We start from the raw sequence: 24,760 nt of genomic DNA on the forward strand, positions 1-24,760 counted from the left end.
GGGGTTTGTTTCATTTTTTGGTTGGTTTGTTGTTATTGTTGGGGGTTTTTGTTTGTTTGCTTTGTTTTTAAGGTAGTCTACAATATTTTTTTCCTCTCTCACCTGGAACTTGGAATAAAATTAAGTTCTATTTGGTCTCCTTTCTATTCCACAGGCTTGAAGAAGAAATGGACACAGCAATAGACTGCCATTATTTATTTCCATGCTTTACTTTCAATAGATGCAGAGCAACAAACTTATTTTCTTAGAATGTGTTGGACAGGGGACTTGAAAATTTCAGCTTTGGTGAAGCTTAACTAAAGTTAAATTGGAGAAGATGAAAGTAAAATGGCATAATAGAATCCATATTGTTGGGGGTATTTGGTCATCTTCTGTTCAATAATTCCCATACTTTGAAGTTCTCCCTACTCAAACAAAAGCTCAGTACATGTATGATACACCATACCTGAAATATTGTAACTTCCTGTAATATGAACAAACTGGCTAAGGCAGCAGCAAGAAGTTTTTCCCTACAGTTGAACAATTCTGCTTCACAGTCTTGAGTAATGAAATAATGATGAAAATGAAGAGGTCACTCAGTATTGAACAGACATTTATGTCATTGGGATACTTAATTTTCTTAAAGTTCTTAGGATTATATGCTATTTCAGATTAGATGAGTCTGGTTTATAACATAATTAGATTTATATACTCAAATGTGATACATAAAACATCTAAGCATCTTTAATAACTCAAAATGCTAGTCTGATCTCATCAAAATTGAAATGAGTTTTTTGAAGACTGAACTAGGGGTATGGAGGAGAAGAAGAAAAATATTGTTGCTGAACATTATAATCACAAAATGTAGCCAGTAACTTTTGTAAAAACATAAACATGGAACAATGCAAGTTAATGAAAATAATTATGAGGCAGCCACACTGTCTGAAGATCCACAAATCCACACTTGAGTAGCAATAAATGATTTTTTCTGGAGTAGAAAACTGAAATGGGAGAAAATACCAGCATTATAGAAGTAATTACAGGACTGGATTTATAACTTTCCCTGGTCCTTAGTATATTAAAATGCCACCAAAGAAATACCTAGCACTTTCTCTGAAAATGAAAGTTGGATTAGAAGTGTCTTAATATGAGCTAAAAATACCATGTTATAAGAAAAAAATAAAAATTAAAAGAGCCAAATCTCACCATAGAAGCAAACCTGTTATCTTGGCCAATGCAAGAAGCTGGAGTAGACTAAGCTATATTAAAGGACTATATCCACACAAATTTGACAGACCGTGTACTCAAATGACTACACATATTAATGTCATGAAAATTTTGAAATTATGCTTCTTACTCATATTTATACCGTAAGGATATAAATTAAGCACACATTCGGATATATTTTCAGCCGCTCGTTCTAGCTGATGCAGCAAAATAGACTTTGTGACTATAGCTTTGAGCCTCCCTCTGCCTTCTGATCACAAATCTGCTGCATGCTTCATCCTCAGGTGCAAGCCAAAGCAGACCAACAGATATTATAAATTGTGCTAAGAGGCCTCTGGGGCCAAGTCAGCTTTTAGAAAAAATAAAGTTGCTTGCAAAGAATTTCTGACCTAATTTCTTTTTCCCATCATGCTTCTTGTCACGTTACAGGGAGCTGATGCCAGCTAACTTTATTCTAGCCTCAGGCGATATGGCCTCAAAGTGCCACCATTTCAGCTTGTAAAACTTGCCCTTTATTTTTTTTCAATATTTTGAAAAACTAAGCAAAACAAAAAACCCCCACACAACCCCCCCTAAAACACTATCATGATTTCCTAAGGGACAAACTTAAAAAAAAAAAAAAAAGTTATTAAAACCAAGTACCAGCAAAACAGCATTAAAACTACATTTGATAATATTCTTGATCCTTACACCAGAGGAAATTAGTAGTAATACTTACGAAGACAGAGTATTCACAGTGCTGCAAAAATTGTCTAGAAGGCAGACCTGGTCTCAACATTTATAGGGAAGAGAAAAATCTGAACATCCTTCTCAAAATTAACACTGCCTTATCATAACTGTTGCAATACCATAAAGCCAAGGACTCAGTTTGAATTCCTTCTACTATCCTTGAAATCAGTGTAAAGGGCCTCCTTAGTATCAATAAGGCCATAATGAAAGAAACCACCACAGGGAAAAAAAGAACCGAATTTGCATAAAGCTTGTGAGAATTTATAAGGTGAAGATAGGAAGTTCTACATGACAAATTCATTTGCAAAACCAGGATGGAGACCTTCCTAGAACCAGAGGAGGTAATAACATGCTGCATTTAGTTGATCTTTGACAACATGCATCTCTGGTTGTCATTATCATAGGATCATAAGACCTAATCAAAATAAGAATATAAACCTGCTGGAGCAGAAAGAGGTAAAACACATCAAAAGCAATACTGAAACATCATGGCACCCTAATGAAGGTGGTGAGAAATTACCTTACAAATTAAAACCCAAACCCACCACAAAGCCTTTTAGTTTCTCTTTTAAATCCAGATATTTATGTAACTGTCAACTTTCATCATGCTGTATCATCATGGAATCATGGCCAAAAAGCTTTACTAGATTTCCACCTCTGGTTAATTTCTGCAGACATGATATCACATGGATTTAGAAATACATCTACAGGAATATATAACTGACTGTTCCCAGCTTATACATGAGCCTGGGAAGCATGCACATTAAAAATTCTTCAATGACAGTGAAGACAATTTATTTAATCCACCAAATGCTGGGTCAGAACATATTTATTAAGACACTTAAACATAAATCAAGGAGAGTTAAGTCAATATAAAAGGTCAGAAAACACTGGATCTGGGAGGCTGAGTGTTCCTTATAGGTGTAGATGACAACTAGAGCACACTTCATCTGAGAGTTAAGAGGAAGAATGAAATGGAAGAAGTATAGAAATCAGCAAAAGAGACAGCAGATCGGAAACAAGAGAAACAAGAACAAAAACTTGAAAACTAAGAGGACAATTTTAACTAGTCTTGGTAGTAGCTAGTAAGCAGGTGAAAAGATTGAACCTCTCGGAACTAATCTATGCAAATAATCTGACTTGTAAAATTTCTATCAGGGATTCTTGAAAAGCTGAACAAGGAGTAAGCAGTTCTACTAACTTCAAGTTATCGATGAAATTTGACAGATATACAAGGAAAGATAATAATCTTGTTCAGACCATTTGTGTACTTTTTTGAAAGTCTTCAGGATTTTCATCCAATTCTTCTAATGCATCAAGTCCATATTAACTTCCCTCCCACTCCCCCGAAAATTGCCAAATTGCCTGTTGGCCATATTAAAACCCTCAAATTCATCCCTGTTTCTGTTTGTTGAGTTCCTTCCAGTTACAAGAGAAAAAAAAAAAAAAAAAAAGTAATCCTTTTCATATCTTAGTTGAGTGGGTAAAGCACTTACTTGAAGTATAGGAGAGTTTATTTTAACCCTTAAGAGCAAGCACTCCAGTTTCCAAGCACTATCCTAACTGTTATCCTATAAACTTGAGAGATAACCCATCTCTCCCATGCTGCCTTCTGATCCATCTGCACCATTCTGTAAGAAAGGGAAAGAGATCCATAGGCTGTTTATACATTTCCTTTCTATTTTCACGTAAACAGTCTTTGGTGCAGGGTTCTGATATTAGAATTTTCTTTTCAAGAACATAATGATTAAGGTTGACCCAAATTGCAACTTCCAGACATACCTACAATTCTCAGCAAAAGCATGATAGAAATAAAATTTCTGAGGTTATGAAAGTAAATGTATAGAGACTAAGAATTAAATTCAGCTGCTCGGACTCTCAGGGCTCTTTGTTACCCAGGAGCAGCTGGAATCATAGAATCATAGAAGAGTTAGGGTTGGAAAGGACCTTGAGATCATCTAGTTCCAACCCCCCTGCCATGGGCAGGGACACCTCACACTAAACCATGCCACCCAAGGCCTCATCCAACCTGGCCTTGAACACCGCCAGGGATGGAGCATTCACACCCTCCCTGGGCAACCCATTCCAGTGCCTCACCACCCTCACACTAAAGAATTTCTTCCTTATATCCAATCTAAACTTCCCCTGTTTCAGTTTTAACCTGTTACCCCTTGTCCTGTCACTACAGTCCCTGATGAAGAGTCCCTCCCCAGCATCCTTGTAGGCCCCCTTCAGATACTGGAAGGCTGCTATGAGGTCTCCACGCAGCCTTCTCTTCTCCAGGCTGAACAGCCCCAACTTTCTCAGCCTGTCTTCATACGGGAGGTGCTCCAGTCCCCTGATCATCCTCGTGGCCTCCTCTGGACTTGTTCCAACAGTACATGTCCTTTTTATGTTGAGGACACCAGAACTGCACACAATACTCCAAGTGAGGTCTCATGAGAGCAGAGTAGAGGGGCATAATACAAAGATATTTCATCATGGCATTAGTGCTGTAATATGAATTCTGACTTTATGAGGGACTTGTGAATCTTTTATCAAACTTAGTCCAACAGCTGCCTCTGCATAATTTGGGATAAACAGCAACTGTTCCTCTCTCTTTGAAGATTGAAGTGAAACAGGGTGAAAGCAGCTTTAGCCAGAGCAGGTAGTGATGGCATTGAAGTTGTTTGGAATGTCAGGAGTGCACGAGGGGTGAGGTTCAAAAGAAGATATTGACAACAACAAAGATGACCCTATTTTTTAAACATGGAAGGAGCTAATAATATGAAAGGCTGGAGTACTTGAACAGATATGAGTCTGTGTATGTTTTGGGTCTGGTGGTAAGGCAAAGTGCATAAGCAAGGCAATACACTTAAGAAGGGCTATATCAGAAATTCTAATCACTGCCACTTAGGCTGCAGACTGGTATTCTGTGCATGCAGGCACATATAGAAGGATAAAGGTAATAGCTACATGACTCCTGCATATATAGAGGGGTGGGAGGGCCTGTAGGCAAGTTATTTCCATGTTGCTTCTGGTAGCAGAGCAGGTATTGTATTTCAGATTAATTTAAAACATTTTTAAATACTGTTAATTATTTTTCCCCTATATGAATATTTAGTTAAAAGCACTGTATAAAGGAAAGAAACTATACAACTAATTACAACAAATAAAAATTAAATACACAGACAAAACTAAAAGTAACAGCGCAAAAGGGGATGTACACCTGCCTGAGAAGATACACTTCATTTTTAAGTGGAGAGCAGGACAATCCACTAGGAGATCAAGTGGAATAATACAGTTCCACTAACGTGTGCTGAAAACACACATCTCAATCTTACTCTTGGAGAGCTAGATATTTAGTCCTTTTTATTGCATCTTTACTGAAACAACCCTGACTTTGGGAATATGAACTAGAAATTCTTCTATGCACAAATTCTCTGTACAAGAACAAAATTTGATCCTTCTAATAATATTTAAGAGAATCATATGCAAAGATTGGTGGCTATCAGCTGGATGCAAAGATCAATACACAGACCTGGATTATGGGATCAAATTTTATTGAAAACCTGGAGAATAGCTACATTACCAGAGCTAACAAACCGGGCAATGCCGTATTGACAGTGAAATACTAGTCTTTATGTATAGTCTTTGGAATATTAAACACTACAGCATTAGACAAACTGTACCTGTTATGTATGTTATAGATTAAATTCTTCACTCCCCTCCCTACCTCCATTAACAACAACACAACAACAAAGTGACATAAAAGATGACAAAATTGATGGCACACGAGTCATCGTTCAGTGCAAGAAAAGTAACTGTAATGTTGATTTTTTTGTGTGCTTCTTGAAGGTATTTTGCATAGCAATAATCTATCCGAATTTGCCAGAGTATCCAAGAAAAAATAAATTGATTTTACCATTGAGAACGTGCCACTGAAGGAAGTGAGTAATCACGTGCATGCAGCACCATCTGTGTACCATTAGCAAATTTCATAATGGATTAGGCCATGTGGTAAAATTATCAGTCTCTGACTTTACTGCCCTCAGGCAAGCAGTGAATTAATACAGAACAAGTCTCTGGAAAAGGCAGAACAGTTCTGGGGGCCCCAACATAAGAAACGTGGACCTGCTGGAGCAAGCCCAGAGGAGGCCACGAAGAGGATCAGAGGGCTGGAGCACCTCTCCTATGAAGACAAGCTGAGGGAGTTGGGGTTCAGCCTGGAGAAGAGGAGGTTCCAGAGAGACTTCTGAGCAGCCTTCCAAGAGCTAAAGGTGTCCATAAGAAATCTGGAGAGAGACTTCTTACAAGCACATGTAGCGACAGGACAAGCGGGAATGCCTTTAAGCTGACATAGGGGAGACTTTGATTACACATTTGGAAAATAAAAAAATCTTCACTATGAGGGTGGTGAGGTACTGGAACAGGCTACCCCAAAAAGTTGTGGATGCCCCATCCCTGGAAGTGTTCAAGACCAGGCTGGATGGAGCCTTGAGCAACCTGGTCTAGTGGGACATGTCCCTACCCATGGCAGGGCAGGTGGAACTAGATCTTTAAGGTTGGAAGGGTCTTTAAAGTCTCTTCCAACCCAAACCATTCTATGATTTTATGATTCATATACATGATGAAAAACCCAGCTGACCTCCATGTCATTTTCAAAAATACTGAAAGGATAAATTCTAAACTTTCTTCATCTTATTGAAGATGAGACAAATAAAATGATATTATTTGGTACTGGCATAGAAAGAACAGGGAAGGTGGAGGTTCTGCCTTTTAACAAAGAAGTAGCATGACAAGCTACAGGAAAACTGTATTTGGGTTTTGCCTTTTCTTTAGTCTCCTGGCTTTTTTCTCATTTAATGCAGCCAAGTGAAAATCACCACAGAGAATGAAGAGCTGCAGTCTGTGTCATGGGCTTGGGATATGCTTGTGCATGTGAGGTGGGTTCACAGCACTATGCTATGAGAAAGAGGGAAGAATAAAGCAGAAAAAGAGGCAATTGAGGTATTTCTATATAGATAAAGCAAAGTATCAAGGGTTGTGAGGGAAAGAATATCCCCTCACTTCAAACAGAAACACCTTTTGGGGAGAATTAGATGGCAAAGGAGTCATATCTAAGGCTGCAGTCAGTTAATTCTGGCAGTGAAAAGGCTGAGGGTTCCTACACTTTAGTTTTTACATTCAGGAGTAAAGTGGAAAGTGTGATTAAAACAGAGCTACACCAGTTTTAGAGATGTCAGTGTTCTTCAGCTGAATGCAAAGTTAAATGAAAAATATATCACTGTTTTCAGGAAGGCCTGGTGAAACAGAGGCTTGCATTAAGATACTGCAGACAGCAAAGGGAGTAGAGGCTCCTTCTAAACTTTTTCAGCAAAAGAAGTAAGGTTTAACCTAAAACCATGAGCTAGTATTGAGATACTATCAGTCATTTGAAGTAGTCCTATACAGTGGTTATAGGATGTCTGTAGAAGGCATGGACACCGCTTATTCTTAGAGGATTCAATATTTGAATTTTTCACCTGTGGAAGAAAGGGCAGAAAAAGAGAAATTTCCATCTGCATAGTCATTTAGTGGCAAATGGTCTCCTTAAGTCTTGATTGATCAATCAATCTTGAGATTGATTTCTGTGTGCAACCCACAAAGAATAAGAATTCTATACACTCTTGTACCTTACGTTTCTAAGTCCTACACCTATTAGGAAAGAGTAATTAAGTAACTGGCTATGGAAAGTAGTGCATACAATAAAACCATACCATCCAAGGCAGCTTCCTGCATGCACAGATACCCATACCTGATTGTCAGAACCTCCACTCACAGAGTCCTCTAACAAAATGCTATTCCTAAACTATATAATAACTAGATGTTAAACTGTTTCTCTTCTGGTTTTCCAGATTGCAAGCAACATGACTGAGCTCTCTAATTGCACTTACTCATATGAGGGGCAAACAATAAAATTTAAGAAAGCAAGAAGTAGGTTACTTAAAGAAAGGGAAATTAAAAAAAAAGAAGAAAAATCATATGAAATGGAATTTTTTCCTTATGATTTTGGTTATTTGAAGAATTAATTCTCTAGCTTAAACAATGAAAGCCCAACCACACGTAATGATCAAAATTGGGTCATTAAAAACCACAGATAGTAAATTCACAACAGTTTTGAGCTATCTATATTTTCAGTCTTGGATTTCTGCTTTTTCTAGTGAAACCCTCCCCCCCCTAACATTTCTTCTTATTCTAGAAATATGGCATTGAACGTAATAAACAAATCTGCACTGAACAGCACCTATAAGAGTATCTGAGAATGTTGATTTCTACACTGTATTTCAAGAATTTGAACTTATTTTGATGTTAAATATTGTTCTCTTCACAGTATCACAGTATCACAGTATGTTAGAGATTGGAAGGGACCTCAAAAGATCATCTAGTCCAATCCCCCTGCCAGAGCAGGAACACCTAAAGGTGTTACTTGTTGTGAAAACTGTGAGGTGACCTATACACCAAGCTTCTCAAATGTAATTGTTCAAAGATATGTGTCTCAGAGAGATACAGTACTTAGAAAATCCCATTCAACAGGAGTAGTTGTTTTGGCATAGTAAGAAATACTGCTGATCAATATGCAAGGCAGAAGTTTGTATCATTTTAATACTGAGTTACTTTCAACCTTTGTGACCTTAAGAGAAAACTGCATCAAAGTGAAAGCAATGTGTGGTTTGCAAGCCAAGAGAAGTATACTACAATTTAATCCTAATGCCAAAGAGACCACTAATAAAAAATCCACGACATCTTTTATAATACTTAAATGTCTAATGTTGCATTCAGCAAGTAACTCTGCACAATGTCACATACGGCCTTACACTTCTACAGCAATTCTGAAGTTTCTATGAGCTGGAAAAAGAAGTAATACAACACTTTGAAGTATGACAAATTATACAGAAACTACCTAAGCCACTGAAAAGCTGGTGAGTTCTCTTAAATTTGTTTAAGGTTTAGCAGTAAGTACAAATGTTACCTTCCACAGCAGCAGGTGAATTATATTAAGAAAATTAATGCCATTAATTTTGTTTTAAGGGGAAAACTCCCAAACATAGGAATCTAAATTGGAAAACTTCATAGTGTCTAGCACCTATTGAATAGCCTTTAAGGTGCACAAATGAGAAGATGGAAGATGAATTCAATCTCATCACCTCATCTTTGTGACAAAGTATAACAACACCTAATAGTGCTTATATAGTGCACCAGCAAGAGGGTAATATTTCTTTTAGATAGTTAGATAATCTAACTGACAAATTTTATCAATGGTTTTTACTTTTTCTCCTTTCCAAACTGAATAAAGTATTCAAAATAGGAAGAGGAGGTTTTCCTCAAAGGAAGGAATCCTTATAACTGTATGTAAGATAACTCGATCTGGAAATAATCAAACAAAATGTACATGTTTCTGCCACACTCACTCTCAGCAAATATAAGATCATTTTCCCTTGACCTGTTGGATTTAAAATCTTAGACTGATATTATATTATTACACATTTACTAAAATTGAGAGAAAATAAAACTACAGCTTCAAAGGGCATTTGTTTTGTATGCAAACAGGTAAAAAAAAAAATTGTCTTTCTGTTGGAATCTGCAACAGAATTTTGGTTATTAATTTCTTAAAAATTAAGGACTTAAAAAAATTAAAAGATGACATACACAATGAAACATTATATTCCTTTTAAAATAATTCAAATTCTTATAAGAACAAAACTCAGAAAAAATACTATAACTCTATGAGGCTAATTCGCAAATATAAATAACAGAATTCACAGTCATATTGGTACTTACCCACTAAATGCCTGGACTGCATAAAGCTTGGAAGTATCCAAGGAACTTCCACTTACTATCCGAGCCTTTAGTAAAGACCAAAAAAAAATTAGTTACTCACTTGCTCTTAGTAAGCCTTAGACAGAATTTAACTGTATAACACATATAACACCTAATATGAAAATGTTTAGCAGGGTCAGCTCCAGGCCAAAGCTAGAGTAACTATTGCTTTGGAATACATTTTGATAGCATTCAGCATTTAATGAAACACACTGGAAGAACCCATGGGAAGATAAGATATTGCTTCCCAAATATTGTTGTCCATTAAGTCCTATAGCGTAAGCAGTATAGATGATAATTAGAGACAAAAATCCCAGATAACTTGTTTGACAGTAGCAGACCCCCGTGTTGGCAATTATGATAAACACAAGATTGACAGTTATCCTGTTCATAACTGCAACACATTTGCAATACACCCAAAGGAGAACAAAAGAGTGAAAAGCTGGGAAAAACATGCAGATATCACAACTAAAATGAAGGAACCAAACAGGTCAAATAAGTCACAAACATCAAAAAAGACATGATCCCTATAGTAAATACGTGATTTTAAACCTTTTCATCCACAGAAACGCTATCTGGAAGAGAATTGGGAAGAAGGGGAATATAGGTTAGACAAAAGACTCTTCGAGAAAACTTCTTACGCTATAAAAAGCTGTCACTGTTTTAATCTGCTAATGTAGAGAAGAATCCAAGTAACACCTGTGCTTTGCTGTACCACTGGGGCAAGACCACTGTCAACATATTTTAAACAAGAAAAAAAAAATGTTTTCAGTAGACAAGAACCCCTGCCACTTCTGCAGGACTGCGTGGATACCATTTAACACATATCGTAACCCAGCACAACATGATTTTTAGGGGTTTTGTTTTGGGTTTTTTTATATTATTTAATATAGTTGCAGTGTTCAAAAAAATAATGATCTATTTTCAAGGAAAATGAAAGTGTTTCTACTAAGGATATATACATATATTAGAAAACCCAAACAAACACCCAAACTCCTGAACTTTAACTATTCTATTCTACCACAGCAATTCATATAATAACAGAAATTACCCCCAAATGCAAACAGAATTACAATTGCGAAAGTAGAATATATATATTTATCTATAAAATTATAAATTGCTTAATGCAAAGATATGACGCATTCACATTTACTGTAAGACAGAAAATATATGCTGAGGAGGAGCATATATTATATACAGGGAGCACTACCCTTATTTTATCATCTTGCCAGTTTGATGCTTTATAGTACAGTGCATACATGAAACTGCATTCTTTTAATTGTCACCTTACTGATCTTTCCACTTTTCCTCCCTAATTCAGGTAATTTTCAGATGTTTGGAAATATGCCACGTTAAATACACTATAAAATTATCATATACACCTTAAACATCTGCCACATTTCATTTTTAAAGCAGTTTATCTACAAGAAAATACCAAACACATACATGAAAAATATATTGGCAAATGTAAAAGTGCATACATTTTCAGGGTGACAAGCCAAGGAACTAAAAGCCCCTATTGTGCCACTGATTTCAGAGTCAACTAATGTAATCAAAGTAAAGCACTGGCACAAGAATAGGCAATAGTACTGAAACTGGAGCTAAGTTGTTCAAAATGTGTTTTACCAGTCAGATCGCATTTGATTTTGTATTATTCAAAAAAAAAAAAAATTAAAGAGGATTGAGATACTAAGTATTAGCAATATCACAACACCAAATTTGAATCCACAGAAAATCCAACAATGCAACAGCCTCCTCTCCTTCGTGAGACCACCAAATATGCCATTTTCTTATCCTCGACTACAGATCTTAGCTTCTCTTTCACAGTTACTGTGAATAATCCATTTAGAAAGAGTATGCCTCAGAATGAACTATAGTTTATGGTTCAAGAAAAACTTACATTTTGAGTTATACAGAATATTAAAACTACTAATAGTAAAATCCATTATTTAGTAAAAATAGAGTAAGACATCTTACTCTGTTTTCTCACTTCAAAATTCCCCCCTTCAGAAATACTAGAATTTTTATTTTGCCTCAAAAATTAATTCTTAACTAAATTAAGCTATAGTGTTGTAGTTGTCAGATTACCCTCGTTCGACTGGGTAGATTTATAAAAATGAGTTTAATCTTTATTTTTAATTGTTAAATGTACTTGTCTGACAACATCAGACATGACGGGCTACTCTTTCCTCACAAGCATAACAAGAAGATTTGGAAGACCATATCATCCTACTTTCCCACTATAAGAGTATTACAGCATCTTCATAAGCAGGCTAAGAGCAGAACCAGGAGCACCTAGATGAATGTGAACTGGGCTGGCTGTGGATACAAAATGGGATATGCTTTTATAAGGGGTAAAGGAAACAAGAGGAATATTAAAACCAAAGTGCTGGAGCAGCATCTTGGCAGGTGAATAAGAGGAAAGGCAAGAGAGGATATACCAACAGGATTCTAAGTAGGAGAGAATGAACCTGAATATATTTGCAAACTTGAAAAAAAGGCAGAGTCTAAAAGGTGAAGAGAGATATGAGGACTGAGGGAAGTTTTAGGCAGAACATCTCCTGTAAGGTAAGAAGCCTTACCATCTCTTCATGCAAACTGTAACTTCTTTCTACACTATCTAATCATAACAATATTTGTAATACTGCTATTTAAATATGTATAATAGATGTGGAAAGATGTATTATAGATGTGGAATGCAATTTTTAAATAGTTTGCAGGTACTTTGCTGCCAGCTGCCTAAAGAATCTCATAAATTACATATTTAATTCTGTTGTTTATACAGTTATATTAGAAAAATACAAAATTGTTGAGACTTGTTGTCCACATTATATGGAATTTTGTATTTCAGAGCATGAGAGATGAACATATGAAATTTTCTTTAGCTCTCTTGGGTTTCAGCCAGCTTCATCTAATTTCACTACATTTCCTTTACTGGAAACTAATTTTGCCTAACTTTAGGAAGGAGAGCAACAATCAAAAATTAGGAAGGGAAAAAAGGTATTGCGGTTTTGGTTTAACTTGATTTCTTTGCAGTTGCTACTTAGGAAAAAAAAATAAAATACAACCCCAACAATGCAGCAGCCTAATGGCCTCTTTTTTAATAGGAATTGCATAAAGCAGACAACTGACGCAAATTTCCCAAACCAAGATATTGAGAACATCTCTTTTGTCACAAATGACTGCATCTTCAGAGAAAAAATTAGTTTGAAAACTTCTTTGTTTATTGCTTCTTCTGAACTCACCATGAGTGAAATAATTTGAACTGTGGAAGTTTTCTCTCTGCATATGAGAGCACCAAATCAGGAAGCATACAGTCACCAAGCAATTCACTTTAGTAGTCATTAGACTACCAGAACAGACAGCAACATTCCTTGATGTAGATAAGAAATGAACTATGATTATGTAAGAGACCACTGAATGTATTTCTAATTCAGGGATACAAGGCTAGACATCTCAGATTATACTGCTGAATGACAATGATTTACTTAAAAGAGTTTATCTTCATACAACTCATTTCCATCATTCACATGTACTACAGCAAGCAACTAACATAAAAAAGTTGTGAGTGTACTGACAGTAATACAAATGTTGGTCCATTTAGTTAACCCTATGGGATACTACTTATTTCAGTTAGATTTTTTTTCCTTAAATACTTATTTTACAATAAAATTCACTACAATGTGAAATACCTGTAATAGCCGCCAAGTTCTGTTTTAGAAAATAAATCTATCTTCTATACCATGTGCATTTTTAGATAACTGGGGAATGTTTTACTAGGATTACAAGAAAAATCCATGGACTACTCCATAAGCGTTGCTATTTTGCACCTGTGCAGTGCAATGAAGTGTGGTCACCTATCTACTTACTACTGAAACTTGTATTGAAAAATGTCAAATAATGAAGGCAAGATTCAATATCTTTTAGGCAGCCTGATAATTTTGAATTCATATATATTTAATTAGGTAATTGGGAAAATGAAGAAAAAACTTAACTTAGTTAAGGATACCATAGTGGTACAAGGTAGAAACAATTTATATCATTAGATAAGGAAGCAGAAAATGTATCATATTATTAATTACAGCAAGCAAAGCATGATGGACAGCTATTATATCACATTTCTCCAAATAAGCTCATTGTCTATGCTGAATTCTTAAGCTTTGATGACAGAACACAAAAACTTTAGGAAGAAGACAGTATTAAGGAATATTTAGCAAACCATATTTTAAAATGCACCTGCTTAGCTACAAAGTTCTCTCCAGCTCTGTACCATTCTTTACCATGTATGTCTAACCCTCTCCTTTTACTACCACTCCCTGAGCCTCCCATAAACAAACATAAACCTTTAAATAAGCAGGAAACCAGAGGTATTCACGAGTTAAAATCAGTCTTTAAGGTTCAATTAATAAAAAGTTCAAGGTATTAAAAGGCTCTGTAACTTCAACATACCAACTAAATCTAGGCTTCTGTTGACAATAGTTCACAAATATCCAGAGGTTAGTCCCCAGATGGAGGGAATTGGAAGGGAATGGAGTGAGAGAGGCTTATTCGGCACTCTTTCAGCCACCTCAAATAAGCCCTTAAGTTACTTTCTGTACACATATATGTTTAAAGGTTTTCAGAAGGCTAACTAAAATTTCCCACAAGCGTTTATTAATGCTGCATAGTAACTATTCAAACTCAGTCTGAAAACTAATAGATCTTATAAAAATCGAACTTTACACTGCTATCAGCTGCTTTCAAATTAATTCATGGTCTGACTTATCCATTTCTAATAGCAATGTTGTCACCTGTAACTTACCATACAAAAGAAGAATTCATCATAGAAGGTAACTAGTTTCTATACCCAAACTTCTCAGAAGAAAAAAAATCTTGAAAGGATGCTGATTAACCCAGGGTCTTGCATGAAAGATAAACTAGCAAGGAAGATACAGAAGTGAAGACAGACCTTTGCTTTTGTAGCTTATGATCCTATCATGACACAAACGGTCAATAGTCTCATCAGTCAGCAGATATATTTGGATCAAAGAAGTTCAGCAGATCCCCTGCTCCCCAGTCACAAGTATCCTTTAAGCCTTGTGTCATTATTTCCCTTTTGCATTTTTCTGAGCAGCAGAGCATCATTCTAATACATTTTCTTTAATAATTTCAAAAATATAAATCACCACACACACCCTGTGCTATAGCACAAGAATGGTCATCAGGTCCTAAAATCTAAACTTCCTAGGAACTATGTATACTGCATTGATTTTCAATTCTTGTATGAGTGCATAATTGTATAACACCAAATTAGAAAAAGATTTAAAGTTCATTATTCTCTCAAAGTATCATTTTAATCTCTAATTCTGCAAAGTAGCTGCAAGAACGTCAAACTGACTGATAATTATGTCATTCCTGGAAACAAACTCTTCAGACATAGTACTTGCTGGAATTAAAATAACAATACAGCTGATCCATGGAATCAATATATGTAAAGTAGCCATAGTCAGAAGTAGTTTGTAGTCTGAGCCGGACAATTCTAATTAGTATGCATTGCTAAAAATAGGTTCAAATAAGAGCAGCACATTAAAGAATTGGCTGCCCAAAACAATAACAGAAATTCAGTCGTGCTAAAATAATAAATGCTGTATCCAGAAGCTAATATTATCACTACAGAACAAAATATTACAGTATATAAGCTTAGAAGATGTGTTGCTGAAGCATATTCTAGGAAGATATATTGTATAATGCTTGAAAGAAAATATTAAAGCTAGCATATCATAAGAGATGAGTGATGCTTGTCTGACAAACAGAAGGTCAAACTTGAATAAAGCTTGGTTGACAAGAGAAACAGAAGAATTGCTGCTAGCAATTTACTAGCAGTGATGTAGAAAAAATTATTAGCGCATACACTGAGAACCAAAACAGGAGGTCATCTTGGTAAAGATAAAACTGCATTTCTGTATTTATTAATAAACTAGTCGGCGAATCAGAAACAAGAGGACATGCTTTAAAAACATCTCTGGTGTTTAGAAATTGAGTCCTGTTAGGCTTCCAATGGTTCTTGCTTCCTATTGTCTTTCAACAGTTACTAAATACCTCTAAAAGAATAAATTATTGACTATCAAGAGAACTATTTGATTATAGAATGTGGTATGATACTAGATCTTCTCAATTTCTGGTGGTCTCAAAAAATAGTGTTTTGTTTTTTTTTTTTAAGATGTACAATAAATCTCAGTATTATACACACAGAATGCATTTTTTAAATAGTTTGCAGGTACTTTGTTACCAGCTGCCTAAAGAATCCCATCAGTTTTATGTTTAATACAGTTATTTATAAAGTTATATCGAAAAAAATACAAAACTGTTGAGACTGGTTCTCCACATTAAATGGATTTTGTATTTCAGACAAACAAAAAACTTCAGTTTTCCAGGCTTCCTTGACAGTCTCCAGTTTGTCAGAATGATGGTAAAGCGTAAAATGCAGAATGCATTTTAAGCATCCTATTCTGACCCCAGAACACAACAGAGTGGTAAATCATACCTTATCCATAAAGCTTAGTGGCGTATTTTCTCTTTTGATACAAACGATAACAGTAAATGCTACCAAGTAATTAATTATAGGCTACCAATGCAAACAGACAATTGCAAGTCTTTCCATATCACATCACCACAAAATATTTGATCTGGTCTTATCATGGTGTATATCACGGTCTTACTTGCAAGGTTAAGTTCCATTGTGTTTCTTCCAAAAATTGATTTTCATGAAATTCCCTATGAAAGCAAGATAACTACAACAAAGTTGAAATTGGTAGAAAATAGTATATACTCATATGGTGATCTTTGGGAGTAATTCTTTAGGCAGAATTATTGTGTAGGGTATCAAACAATATGATACAGGTCAATTTAATCAATGTCCTCAGCTAGCTGGAAGAACAGAATTTCACAGTCTGCAGAAGACACCAGTCTGGAATGGGTTGCAAATATATGAAAAGATGGTGTTAGAAGTGGAAGTTCTTCACTATGACTGAATTCACATAATTGCCTTACCATTACTGTAAAAAATAGTTCTACATTTGGAAGAAAAAATGAAAAATGGCAAAAAATTATTACATAGCAGAATAAGGTATATAGCATATTTAAATTAAAAGCATTGCTGATGTAATATTAATACAAAAAAGACCACTGTCATTCTAGAAAATATGTGAAGTCATCTTTCCAGTGTTTGAAATCACACTGAAAGTAAACAAATAGAATAGAAAGATGACAAAAGCCAGAACAAGCAGAAATTCATAAAACAATCCATGAGGACGGACAAAAAGGACTTGGTTTGTTTTGTCTACTGAGAGATAAAACTAGAGGAGGGAAGTGATAGTATTTCAGACTCATTAAGGAGTCTAAGAGTAGTATTTTTTTTCCTCCATTACTTATAATGTCAGTTACATATTAGATGTCAAAAGAAGGCAAGAATTATGCTTACTCATAATTACAAAATCCACAAATAGCATTTGTGTAGCAAATACTTAAAGCTCAACATATTTTGTTCTGTAATATCATTACCTTTTGTTTTCACTGAAACAGCTCAAAGTCTCAAAATAATTCTCAAAGTACTGATCTTGAAAAAAAAAACCATAAAAAAATAGTTATTTTCTCCACTCTTAGCTTTTATGGTATAGATAGAAACAAAATCAAATTACACACTGTTTATTTCAGCTCTGCTTGAAAGCAATAACAAGTTGGAATAATTTACATAAACACCAAAGAGATACATAGATGTTAAGAGCTAGACTGATGCACTGGAATTCAAAGCATGACTTTTGGTTCTGTTGGACTTCTGCCTGACAGGACATTCATAAATCCTTCTGAATTCCACAATCCCTTTTCATAGTTCACAGAAAAAAGCATGTGTCTTTTTCCTCTGCTTTTATTTTTTCATAAAAGAAAATTTCAACCAACATGCCTTTTACAGTTCCCAAACAAAATTCCTCTACTTAATGTTTGCAGTATAGGTGCAGATAATCATCAACTCTACCCTGTCTGTGCTAAATGGAAGAGGAAGACCTACAAGTTAAGATTAAAAAAACGCTTTAGTTCTTACTCATCCATTTTACACACATTCTTCTCTCCTGGTTTATTTTAGACTTGATAAGGAGTTCATCATTTCTCTCTCTCCGTATTCCATCTTGGTATATATGCAGCTGATGGACAAGAATTTCTTTAATGAGGCTGCAATTACATCAATGATACCTAGAGCTATACATAGTTTATGAATCTGTGACAGCATTGACAAATCACTTGCTGTCGTTTGGCCTCTGATCAAGAAACTTCAGTTCTCAAAGAGAAGAATCAGTGACAAAAAGATGTTTTGTCACATCACACCTCTGAGATTCAAGTGTAACACAAACAAGTCCAACTAGTCTCAGTAGTCTGCACCAGAGAAGTGTATTAGTCAGCAGTTTGCTCTTTTCCACTACTAGTTTTGTGAAAACAGATTACTGTCTTTCCTGTTTTCACAACAGGGTTTCCTTTTTTCATCTAGTTAACTTAAAGCTTTTAATACACCACATTCTTTATCATAGTATCAGGACATTTTTAAACAACTCTATTATCAACACATGGGCTTCCTGGAAAAACCTCTCTTTACATAGGTTTCAATAGAAAATGAGTAAAATTTTCAATGGAGTGAATAATTGCTTTATGCGAGACAAGTACAAAAGAAAACTCAACCAAAAATAGTGCAGATGTCTATAAGTATGTACCTGTGACTTTTGTTAGAATTACTTTTATGGCTTTTGTTAGAATTTCTTTTATATTAATCAATCCTGTCTGTATTTTCAGGTTTACTAAGACTTCTGATCTTAAAATATCTTAAGAATACCTTCTCTTGGAATCTCTTAAAATATCTTAAGAATCACTTTCTTCTCAGTTTCATTTCATACTTTATTGTAACATTCTACTTCCCTAGTAGATCAAAAGAAGGTTTAAGCATATTTATGAACTCATGTTTTCCAAGCCATTACATTTTTTAAGTGAACATCTAGATATTTTTCAGCCAGTTGCTTTAACAAAATTTCTTTTATCCTGAAGCTGCATTATAAAATGATGCAGTGTTATTTCTGTTTCTAAAACATGATAATCTAAATGAAAGGCTTAAATGTTTCAGAAATAAAAATAAAAAAACTATCTTAGTCTTGGTGATAAAATATTGATTTGCATTCATTTCAACCGCAGAACCAGTAGAAATAAGTCTTGGAACTGACATTTACACTCAGGTTTCCTCTTAGCTCTAGGCAAACTTATCTTGAATCTGTTTAAACATAAAAAGAGCAGGCAAATTGTATGAATATTTATCATCTACTATCAATCAATTAATCAATTATTTCTGAAGTCAGTGAAAATCGTGGTACACAGTTTCCTGTTCTGGTAAGGAGCAGTACAGACCTTCTTTTATGAAAGAAACCAGCAGTTTTAATTACTTTTCCTAAAAAAGGAATTAATTCTTGAAACAGAAGTGTTTTGAGGTGGTTTGGGTTTTTTTGTTTTTAATAAACAGTCAAAATCAGGATTATTTCTGCTAAACCTTATTAAAGATATGGGATATGGAAGGATTTTTTGTTTTGGGATTTTTTTGTCAGGGGCGGGAAGGATGGGAGGTTTGGTTGTTACGTGTGTTGCTGGGGTTTTTTGGTTTGATTTTGGATTTTTTTTTTTTTCTGATTAAAGAACAGGTATGGCTATTGTAGCAAAAGTGCTAATAATAGATTTTTTTTGGCTTCTCAGACTGTTACACACCGTGTATGTGTGACACACGTTTTAGTGATGTAATGAACGCCGACTCAGCAAGTATTTCTACGCTAAATTAAACTGCTGATCTTCAATTTATTTGGTTACTCTCCTGCAGCCCTACAACCTAAGATTTTTTTTTTTTTTTATAAACATAAAGCCTGTAACTACAGAATTAAAAGGCAATCAGCCATAAGAACACTATTATGTATTGCAAAAGACATGCTAACCAGTTTTTTAATCACTTAAGATTTCTAAATCTTGGATTACTTTTTTTTTAACAGGTCTTGGAAAAAATCTGTACCTTCTTATTAATCGGGGTTTGCTTTTATTTGAATGGTTAGAAATCTCTAAGATGATGATCACTACTCTCAGTATTAATTTCCCTTACACTAATCCCTCTTTTGACAGACCGAACATGTAGTAGCAGTCCTTCATGGAGTCCTAACTTTACAGTAAGTGGTGAATGTAAGTACTTCCTCTTCCTTCACAGAAAAAAGACAGATGTATCATCTTCATAATTAACTGATTAGATTTCCTCACATAACTTTTCTAAAGCAACTTTTCTACAATTCTATTAATCTCAAGATGAACAGACTGGCATTCACTGTCTTAAATCTCTAAAATTCCTCTTCCCCAAAGGACAGAAAAGCAGCAAGAAGGGAAGGGTATACAGACTTACACCCGACACTAGAGTAAAACCAGTGGCAAGAAAATAAAAATGCATAGACTCTTGAGTACATGAAACACAAGCATATGCAAGAGATACTCGGTCAAATCAAATATTAATTCATTTGCAACACCTTGACTAAATTCATGGAGTTGTTATTAATTTTTTAGAACTATTTTATTTTCTGTAATATTACTGGAAGATTTCCAGAGTGTGCACACACACACACATATATATATGTGAAAAAATATATCCTAGAATTTTAATTAAGCACATTGAGTAAGGAATAAATTGTATTTATCAATTACTGTATTTATCAATTCCTACCCACATCGTCTGAAAATGTATTTAGTTTCCCCACAAAGAAAAAGATGACGATATCCATCATTTTGTTTACCTGACCAAAAGGCAGGCACAAACATGAAGTTAGGAAAGAAATAAAGAAGAGACAGTTGGAAAAACTGGGTTATTAAATTCTGTAGTTCACTGACACCTCCAATACAGCACCAAAACAGAGTAACTTGCAATAGATTTGTTTCCTCAGTACCAATCATACAGTCAAGTGTATGGCAAGAGTATCTTTTTCTTTTCCAGCCTGGTTACACAATACATCTGTCACCATCTTCTGACATGAATATAGAAAGGAATTTACAGAGACATAACATGTCTGTAACCTACTTGTTTACATTATTTACATATGAAGAGCAACAGATGAGTCAACGTTTGTTGGAAAGTCATATGTCCCCAAATCGAGCTCTTTATATCTCATACATTGGGTGAATATGTATTAAAATAACAAACCCCAAAAACATTGCAGATCAACTGTATGAGCCACACAACATGCACAGTCAGCCCTTATATCAATGAAGTCTTTTGTCACTCCAGGTTAAAAAAAAAAAACAAACAACAAACAAAAGAAAATAATCCCCAACAACAATCAAACAATTGGGGATACAGCAGGATACAAACAAAACCTTGTATAACTGAATACTTTGGTTTCAATATTTTGAAACACAACAGAAAATTCTCGGCTTGGTATTGTTGTTAACTTTTTAACTAAAAGTGTTTAAAGCTGTATCAACTTAAAGCTGCATTAGTTCAAGATAGATTGTTTAGATTTAACTACACCTAAGCTTTCAATAGTGCTACTACGCCATTATTCATGAAAGGATAAGTATAACTTAAATTTAAACTGAAGTTTGTACTTGACTTTTAAACAACAAAATACTTGTAGGAATAACGTAACAATGGCAACAGAGGAGTCTTACAGATTTCAAAGAATTCCCCCAAGATGACCAACTGTTACTTTTGTCAGGACAAAAGCAGACCAATTAAAAAGGGGAAAGGATCTAATCTTTTACAGAGGTTGTAAATGAAAATTTTTTTTAATTAACGTATATGAACATGTTCCTGTACAAACAAGACTGGAATTAGCTGTTACTACTGGTTAGTGAAGGAATTAGCAGCTCAGCTTGATGTAATACATGAAAATATACACATTCTACTTTTATTAATTCCTGTAGTATTTTATATATTAAACAAGAATTATGCCATCTGACTAGACATCCTTCCCTTACCAAATCTGCACCAACATCCTGAGAAGGAACTTTAAAGAAAAAATCCTGCAAACTTGAACACAATTCACACTATTTTAATCAGTCAACATAGTTCACAGAATCATTAGGGTTGGAAGGGACCTCTGGAGATCATCTGGTCTACCCCACCCACCAAGCCAGGGCCACCTACAGCAGGTTACAAAGGAATGTGTCCAGGCAGGTTTTGAATGTCTCCAGAGAGGAAGAATCCACAACCTCCCTGGGTAGCCTGTGCCAGGGATCTGCCACCCTCAAAATACTCCAGAGGAGGGCCATGAGGATGATCAGGGGACTGGAGCACCTCCCCTATGAAGACAGGCTGAGAAAGTTGGGGCTGTTCAGCCTGGAGAAGTGAAGGCTGCGTGGAGACCTCATAGCAGCCTTCCAGTATCTGAAGGGGGCCTACAAGGATGCTGGGAAGGGACTCTTCATTAGGGACTGTAGTGAGAGGACAAGGGGTAACGGGTTAAAACTGAAACAGGGGAAGTTTAGATTGGATATAAGGAAGAAATTCTTTAGTGTGAGGGTGGTGAGGCACTGGAATGGGTCGTCCAGGGAGGTTGTGAATGCTCCATCCTTGGTGGTGTTCAAGGCCATGTTGGATGAGGCCTTGGGTGACATTGTTTAATGTAAGGTGTCCCCATCCATGGCAGGGGGGTTGGAACTAGATGATCTCAAGGTCCTTTCCAACCCCAACTATTCTATGATTCTATGAAAATAAAGCTCTTCCTCATGTTGAAGTGAAACTTTTTCTGTTTTAGTTTATGACCACTGCTCCTCATCCTGCTGCTGTGCACCACTGAAAAGAGTCTGAAACCATCCTCCTGGCACTTGCCTTTGAGATATTTATATGCACTTATGAGACCCCTCTCCGTCTTCTCTTCTCCAGACTAAACAGGCCCAGGTTCCACCTCTTCTCATAAGAAAGATGCTTCAACCCCCTGACCACCCTTGTGGCCCTCTGCTGGACACTTTCCAGTAGCTCCTTGTCAGTCTTATGCTAAGGAGTCCAGAACTGAACACTGCAGATGTGGCCTCACCAGGGTCGACTAGAGGGTGAGGATCACCTCAAGCAATTAAGAAATAAAATGAGATATAACTTTACTTTTTGTTTCTCTTTCTACCAACCGTAGTCCATTCTTAGAGCCAACTTCCCAACAGAGCTAATGTAGACTATAGGAAAAAGCTTTAATATTTAAAAGCAATTTATCTTTTAAGAGGCTTCATATTTCTCCATTACAGTCACCACCAACCAACATGCAGTTTCTGCAGCCAAGGTAATGGTAACCAAGGCTGTTCAGCCTGGAGAAGAGAAGGCTGTGTGGAGACCTCATAGCAGCCTTCCAGTATCTGAAGGGGGCCTACAAGGATGCTGGGGATGGACTCTTCATTAGGGACTGTAGTGACAGGACAAGGAGTAACGGGTTAAAAGTTAAACAGGGGCAGTTTAGATTGGATATAAGGAAGAAATTCTTTACTGTAAGGCTGGTGAGGCACTGGAATGGGTTATCCAGGGAAGTTGCGAATGCTCCATCCCTGGCGGTGTTCAAGGCCAAGTTGGACAGAGCCTGAGGTGACATGGTTTAGTGTGAGGTGTCCCTGCCCATTGCAGAAGGTTTGGAACTAGATGATCTTAAGGTCCTTTCCAACCTTAACTATTCTATGATTTTATGATTTATCCTGTTTCCACCTGAATAGCTATAAAATGACCAATTCATTTACTAAACAATACCAGATCAATTGATTTTCATCTGGACCACAGTAACGATCTTTTTAAATCCAAATCCAAGACATAGTCACATAACAATATTGGCACAATACTATTAGCTATTGTTACTAGTTACTAGTAACTGTAAACTTCTACAAGTGTATCAAAATCAAACATGATGGAGGTTAAGATATAAAGGAAACAAAAGCCTGAGTACCCCAAGACAAGTTTAAATTAACTTCTAAAGCCTATAGTCTCTGGGAAAACACAGCTGGCTCTGGCATTTCAAGCAAATAGCTATTACAAAAAGGCTAGAAAAGCTGTCAAAATAAGAAAATATATACTTGTTTCAAAGACAGTTTGAATAGACAGAATTTGAAATATGCATTAATAATATACTTATTTTGCTGACAGCTTTTCTTAATGTGGAACCAAATGATGATCATATTGCAAGGCAAGTACATTACTGGTTCCTCTGGTTTTAAATCTTGGCATCACATTTTCTCCTTCAGGCATATACAAAATAAAGTTGTATTTATGCTGTTTTCCAAGTTCTGTTCTTAAGTCAAGCACCACTAAACATAATACAGCTCCTTCCTATAAAACAATAGAACCTCCACTCTCATCCACTGTTAAAAAGGCAGCTCCCATCCCTGGCCTGTGTAATCTGGCTTGCTACTCTATGTACGTATAGAGTAAGATGAGCTCACACATCTTAGCACCATAAACAATGTAAGCAGAAAACTCAGACCAAAGGCTTTTTAAAATCTGACCAGTCACCAATCAATCAGTGAGATCTTCATCAATTAGATCAAGAAGCCATTGTTCATAAACTACCATACATAGAAAGAGTCTATTATTAGTAATAGCAACTCAGAAGAATGCATGCAACTCTAGAAGCTTGTCCAGAGTGATAATTTCACCAGGAGAGACAATTATGGTTATTCTAAGGCACCTATAAAATACAGCAAGATAGAGATGTAATGAAAGAAGCCACTAGGGAAATAGAAAGCTAGAAAATAACAAGTGAGGACTGTAAGAATAAATAAAAGTGTAAGAGCTGCTCTCGATTACACTGTAAAAAGAAATAAACCACTGGCTAGCATTTCATTGATGTTTTTCTAAAAAGCCATCAAGCCCTTCATACATCATCACAATGCCCGTATGTCCTTAAAGACCTTTAAATGTGAAGATTATTCATGTACTGCTCCCATCTCCTCTCATCCATATATCCTATTACTTTCATTCCAC

General features: G+C 35.7%; 1 protein-coding gene across 1 annotated transcript in view; it reads right to left on the reverse strand.

The window, feature by feature from the left end:
* The window catches only part of UNC13C (unc-13 homolog C), a gene marked incomplete at its 3' end in the record, with an annotated part of 135,729 nt that overhangs the window by 105,522 nt on the left and 5,447 nt on the right, over window positions 1-24,760 (reverse strand). Inside the window, exons 2-3 of the mRNA XM_080626807.1 lie at window positions 10,327-10,349; window positions 9,736-9,800 (exon numbers count right to left, since the gene is read on the reverse strand). Coding sequence (XP_080482933.1) covers window positions 9,736-9,800; window positions 10,327-10,349 — 88 coding nt within the window. The remainder of the gene's footprint in view (window positions 1-9,735; window positions 9,801-10,326; window positions 10,350-24,760) is intronic.

The sequence above is a fragment of the Psittacula echo genome (genome assembly GCF_963264785.1).
Source record: "Psittacula echo genome assembly, chromosome: 10".
NCBI classification, from domain to species: Eukaryota; Metazoa; Chordata; class Aves; order Psittaciformes; family Psittacidae; genus Psittacula; species Psittacula echo.